Source organism: Nyctereutes procyonoides, unplaced genomic scaffold (genome assembly GCF_905146905.1).
Source record: "Nyctereutes procyonoides isolate TBG_1078 unplaced genomic scaffold, NYPRO_anot_genome, whole genome shotgun sequence".
Classification (NCBI taxonomy): domain Eukaryota; kingdom Metazoa; phylum Chordata; class Mammalia; order Carnivora; family Canidae; genus Nyctereutes; species Nyctereutes procyonoides.
Genome location: NW_026575125.1, coordinates 59,495,569 through 59,502,228, shown reverse-complemented (window position 1 = coordinate 59,502,228; position 6,660 = coordinate 59,495,569). Strand labels below are relative to the sequence as shown.

The 6,660-nt window shown below is 40.5% G+C and overlaps 1 protein-coding gene across 1 annotated transcript; it reads left to right on the top strand.

Annotated features, from left to right (window-relative positions):
- Positions 1 to 3,361: 3,361 nt before the first annotated feature.
- On the top strand, positions 3,362 to 5,740 carry RTL3 (retrotransposon Gag like 3). Its single transcript, XM_055338048.1, is given in 4 exon segments — positions 3,362 to 3,401; positions 4,894 to 5,179; positions 5,181 to 5,249; positions 5,251 to 5,740. Coding segments are annotated over 4 exon segments (885 nt in total).
- The last annotated feature ends 920 nt before the right edge of the window (positions 5,741 to 6,660 follow it).

Genomic DNA, 6,660 nt, shown 5'->3' with positions numbered 1-6,660 from the left:
GCTGGGAACTCCAGCTGTCCTAGTGCTATAAAATGTTAATGACAATGAAAAGTTTCAATCTGTACTAAGCACATTATGGATCAAAATTACGAAAGTGCTGCAAGCTCTAATGCAAGCATAGAAATAACATATTGAACAAAATAGACAACATAGTAGGTCTGTCCCCAAGTGTAGCTGGGCATTGGGCTAGAGATCTGTCAAGTAACCTGTCCTATTGACTATTTCCAGGGTAGAAAGAAGGAGGGCAAAAGATTGATTGCTTGAAGATGCAGTTCAGCCAGCATTAGTAAGGAAGATTCTGACACACATGTGAAATGTTTTAGATTGTACATTTGCCTCCCCAAATTATGATCCTTAGTGCAGTGTACACAGTAGAATTTCAAATTATTCAATCTTTCTTTTATCCCTAAGCTAACAATCAGCATGTGTAATTTATTAACATAACTGAGCATAACTGTGCAGCTTTTTTATATCTGTTTAATGAACACATTTATCTTATGCTTCCCTAAAAATTAATTTGCCCAGTTAACAAAACCTCATTTATTTAAAATGTGTTTATAAGCATTTAAAGTCTCCACAAATCTCACAATGTGAGTGTAAGAAGGATTAAAGTGTAGGTGACACATGAGAATTTCAATGTGATTACTTTCCTATTCTTACTTTTACAAATTCAGGATATTAAAATTACTTTAGTCATTCTGATAAAAGTCAGTGTAGCTCTTTTTTTTTCTACTGAAAAGAAAATAATTCTATAAGTTTAGGCAGTTTGGAATTTGTACTTAAAGATGTTGCATTTGGTCTTTGGTCTTTAGCAGGAGGGTAGGGGTAAGGAGAAATGTCCCTATGCTTCCCATTGGGTAAAAATGCCTGTAGGCAAGGCACTGTTCACTGCTTTAGTTTATGGACTTTTAAAAGTCTGTCTTGGTTACTCCACAATCCCCTTGTTAATCAACTCATCTTCCTGCCTAAGTGCCTCCAGTTCTGATTCTAAAGAATTATTTGGTAAATCAATTAATTCATTCATAACTCAGCCAGGAAGGAAAAAAAAAAGCAAGCTTCTGAGTGGTGAAAAACCATGCCATAAAAGCCTTGCACTGTAGATTTCTTCATATGAGAGCTCCTACTCAGTCCCTACACAATTCCAGTAAGTTCACCTATCCAGTTTACAAATTCACAATTAAAAGTAATGGATTAAAATGAGGTTACTGCTGCTACAGCTTATTATTATTATTATTATTATTAACCTTTATTATATGTCACTAGCTAATATACACTGTGCTAAACATTTTAATAATAAACATCATTATTTCACTAAACCTTTGTAACTCTGTAGAGTTAAATATAATCAATAGCTACATTTTACAGTTTCATAGACTGAGTTTTAGATTAAATTTTAGAATTAATTTTTAAATTTGTCTATACTTAGTATAAACAAGCATATAGGTAACCATGTGAAGGGCTTTGAGACAGCCTGATAGCAAAAGATTAGAAAAAATACAAAGGAAAAATTATATGTAGTTGGAAACCATAGCAATTTAGAGGTTTTTAATTTGGAGACAGACCACTTTATACCTTAGCAGCTTTCAGGAGGTAATATAGTGTTACAACACAGTAAAGGAGCTTGTTTGTGTACTTATGACCCTCAAACCATTAAAAATAAATTATGTTCAGAATCGTTTACTTAAGAATGGAGAAAGAAGTGTAATGCATGCTATAATTATTTAAATTTTTTAATTAATAAGGTAAACTTCAATTGTGTGTTTTGGATTCTCAAAGGGAAAGCTTTAGTTATCTGAAAAATTCACATTAATAGAACACATCATTCCCAGATGATGTATTTTTTTATGTATGGTATGTTTCTAAAGACTAAAGCATTAAAAGGGAGGGAAAGAATATAACTTGATTTGCTAAAGATTTTACTTTCCTTTTTTTATAATCAATGTGAAGCTTTATTTTTATTTTTTAATATTTTATTGGACTTTGATGCCAATATATAGTATAACACCTAGTGCTCATCCCGTCAAGTGCCCCCTCAGTGCCCATCACCCAGTCACTCCAACCACCTGTCCACCTCCCCTTCCACTGCCCCTTGTTCATTTCCCAGAGTTAGGAGTCTCTCATGTTCTGTCACCCTCTCTGGTGTTTCCCGCTCATTTTCTCTCCTTTCCCCTATAATCCCTTTCACTATTTTTTAAATTCCCTGTATGAGTGAAAGAATATAATGTTTGTCCTTCTCTGATTGACTTACTTCATTCAGCATAATACCTTCGAGTTCCATCCACATTGAAGCAAATGGTGGGTATTCGTCCTTTCTAATGGCTAATATTCCAGTGTGTGTGTGTGTGTGTGTGTGTGTGTGTGTGTGTGTGTGTGTGATCTTTTCTTTTCAAAGCCTCTGGATTCTGATTCAGTTAGTCAAGTCAATTTGCTGTAGTTTGAGCATATTCCATCACCAGGGTTTATCCATTATGCTGACTAAGGTAGAGCTGAATGTTTTTAAAGGAGACTTGAGAACATCACTAACTAGATGTGTGATCTGAAGTTGCAAAAGACAATTCCCAGTCCCACTCTAGTAAAGAGACAAAAACAGCTCTCCCTTAGCCCTACCTAATTTGTGATTATAATTTGTCATGAGAAGAGAAGGTGAGATCTTGAGTGAGGTCACTTCTCAAGAGGCCAGCTCTTAGGGGGGTACCTGGAATTTGCTTATTGCACCTGAGTGGCTTAAGGAAGAATGAGAACCCTGGGCAAAGGCATTCAAAATAAGCCAGGGTCCCTGCAAGACTGCTACAAGTACCCTTCAACAAAATTCGCCTCACCCACGGTCTTACCATATTATACCTTGTCTAGATGTATTCATGATAATGATCCCAAGAAAACATTACCCGGAGGGACCCTAGGGACTGAGTAGGTGGGATGGGGAAGGGCCTGAGGGACTGCAGGCTGCACTCTCAGTGAGAATTAAACAAACACCCTAGTGTGGATGGAGTAAGGGGAGGTTACATGAGACAGACATAAAAAATAAAGTCCCAAACCACTGTGGTCGTTCAGAAATGTTTGCCAACTTTTTTTACAAGGGCAGTGGTATTATTTCTAATTTCCTAGCCAAATATTTATTAAATTAATCAAGGACTGAGTATATGAGCCTGCCTCACATCAGTGCATCATCTCACTTTCCCTGCAGTTTTAAACTATAAGGTACTGTCAACCCCCCCCAAAAAAAAACCCTCTTCCACACTCTAAATAGCTATGTTACAGAGGAAAGTTGGAATGTGTTCTGGGAGTGGGTGTGTTTGTTTGAGTTCAGTGTGTGCTGAAAAGGCAAGCCTCCACAGCCATTTACACATCTTCCTCCTCAACGATGGGTACACAGCTGACCTCCTGGACTAAGTCTCTGAATGGTAATGTACATTTATAAAGATTATTTTCTTAACTATTTTGAGGCATTTTATAAATAATACACATGTGTCTGCTGAGCACACATATATATTTAGTCAACTTTTGCTTATTTTCTTCTGAGGTTGGTCTTGTGTGGTTACTTTTGTGGTATGATTTCTGAGGTGTCAGAAAGAGTTTATACCTCAGTCACCCAAAAATATCTCTTGGGTTGACCCACCACAGAGCCTAAAATCTCCATATTGCTCAAACATTTTATTTAGTCATTGAAAGCATCTGTTAAAACCCAAATGTTACATTGGGATATTAAGCAGACATAAGCTATTAAAGACTATATAAACTAGAAAAAATAGGGATAAGTTGCTTCTAATGTTAAGTTTCAACAGAAAAAAGCAAAATGGCATACACAGTCTGGATCAGATGTTGTTTTTAAAATGAAATGGGGTCAGAACCAGCATATATGACTCATCTCATGAATGAGCCTATGGTAATAGAAACCCAGCATTGTTAGGCAGGATTTGTTCTAATTTATTTTAAACGAGTGATTTTCCACAGTTTCTGATCCTCAAATCCCACTCTCCTTACAGCGTATCTCATACCTCCCTTGCTGAGCTCCAGAAGCAACCAGTGACCTGGTAATCAACCTTGGTGGGACCCAAATCCCTATCTCTTGAAAAATTCACAGAGCCTGACATCTTTTTGAAAGGTGCTTTTTCTAAATGGAGCTTTTAGAAAAACCACCCAATCTCTCTATGTAGCTAACTGCCAAAGATGGTGGAGGACTTAGTAGCTTCCTATATTGTTCTGAAATTGGAGAATAAAATTTTGCAAGCCCAAGTGTAGTGGCTGATGGAAGAAACTGTTGCCCCACAGGCCCAGATACAGAGCTCCAGATGCCCCAAACAGCCAAAGAAGTTGAACCACTTCAGTAACCCTCAGAGTCCCAGGAGCCACAGAAATCCCTAGAAAACCTAGATTTCCCAAAATCCTGAAAGTGCCAAAAATTCCCAGAATTTGAGAATCTCCAAAATCTCAGAGAGCCCCAGGAGCTCCCAGCCTGGAAGCCCCCAGCAGCCCAAGAGCACCAGAAAACACCAATGGTCTAGGAAACCCAGAGGCCCTTGGAACCTCCAGCAGCCCCAGAGTCTCTGAAACTTCCAACAACCCATGAGCCCCAGCAACCTTCACTGGTCTGTAAGCTCTCAGAAGCCTGGAAATCCCCAAATCTCCCAGAAGTCAAGGAACTCCAGAGGCCCCCAGTGGCCCAGGAGGCCAACAAGCCTCCAGAAATTAAGCCCCAAAAGCCCCCAGATATCCAGGATGCCCTGGTGGCCCAGAAATCCTAGAATTTAGAGCACCAGGATCTCGCAAGTGCCCAGGAAACCCACAAGGCAGCAGATTGCCAGAATACCCCAACATACCTGGAACCCTTTAAGCTTCCAACTCTCCAGGAGTCCCTGGAACCTACAGTGCCCCACTAGACCCTGGATCCTTTAGATACCCAGGAGTTCCTATAGCCCTCAGCACCCCAGAAGTCCCTGGAAGGCCTAATAGCTTCTTTGACATCAGCAGCTTCAGAGTCCCAGTCCCCCAGTGGGTTAGAAGGGGAAGCTTTTTCCCTGGAATACTGTTTAGACTTCAGTGGAGATGCTCATAAACTTTCTGAGTTCTTGATTCAATTGAATAGTTACATAGGAGTCAGAGGGCACCTGCATCACACTGAAGCAGCTGTAGTGAGCTTTGTTGGCAACTGCTTCTCAGGTGAGGCAGGAATGTTTTTAGCCCTTACTAGATATCCAAAGTGCCCTGCTGGAGCAATTTGAAAGTTTCATAGAAGTGCTCCAGGATACTTTGACAGTCTGGAAAACATGTCAGTCACTGCATCAGTCAGCTGTGCCAACAGGAGGATCCTGCCCATCAGTATATGACCCACTTCCATCTCATTGCTCAAGAGCAAAACTGTGATGAAAGCACTCTCTGCATCCAGTTTCAGGAAGGGCTTTCCAGTTCTATCCCAGACTATCTGTCTCACAATAACCCATCAGCCACCAACCTATCTAATCTGATCACTCAGTGCCTAGAAGAGAAACTAAGTAGTAAGACTGATCCAAACCCACAAGAAGCAAGTCCTTCTGAGGAGGGAGGTGGGCCTGAGAATTCAATAGCTAAAAACCAGCCTGTGCAGGCTGAAAGAAATAGCCCACATCTCAGTGAAGCTGAACGGGCCGACTGTTGTGAAAGTCACTTGTGCCTCTCTTGTGGTTATCCTGGTCATTTTGCCAGAGATTGTTCTGTCAAGCCTCATCATGCACAGCAGGAAGGAAACATCAAGACCTGGTGGTAAGGGGGAATCCAGTCAGGCCAATCTACAAATATGTGCCCCCTTCACTTCCAATATCTATGTCTCATACCCTATGGCTTACTGTTGAAATCTGACTGGGAAGACAACAGTTCTTTTAGCGAGCAATGGTGGATTTGGGCTCCTACAGAAACAGCATTGACCATTCTGTGGTTCTTCAAGAGAATCTGTGCATCTGCAATAATATCTTACTTCTGAAGCTTGAGGTGATAGATGGTCATCCATTGATTAATGGATCCATAAATCAAGGAAACAACTCCTGTGGAAGTTAAAATTGGAAACCATGTTGCATAGTTCCAATGTGGGATTATTCATGTGCCACAAAGTACCCTCTGATTCTTGGAATTCACCGGTTTGAAGCACATGATCTAAACCTGGAGTGGAGTACACTCACTGTGTCCTTTCCATCCCGTTATTGTCACTACAATTGCTTCAAGGCACAGGTAGAATAGGAGATGTCATAATGAAATAATTGCTGAATAATGACTGTGCCTAAAAACCTGTTTTCTGTTACCTCAGCTGTCATCAACATTTGCTGCTCTCTGAATCTCCCACGAATGGGGCACCTGGGTGGCACAGTCAGCTGAACTTCCAATTCTTGGTTTCAGCTTAGGTCATGATCTCAGAGTCCTGAAATAGAGCCCATGTTGGGCTCCAGGCACAGTGCAAGTCTGCTTAAGGTTGTCTCTCCTGCCTCTCTCAGCTCCCCACATGAGTATATGCACTGGCAAGGAACGACAAGTACTTGTACAATGACCCTGCCTCTCAGATCATGCAATGATCTCTGATCAGGCAACGAACCTGATGACTTTTGAGTTGCTTTTTTTCACCACCTCTGTATGCCCCCACCTTGAACCCTGCATTAATGTGGAGCTGTCTTGATTACAATTTATACTAACAAGATC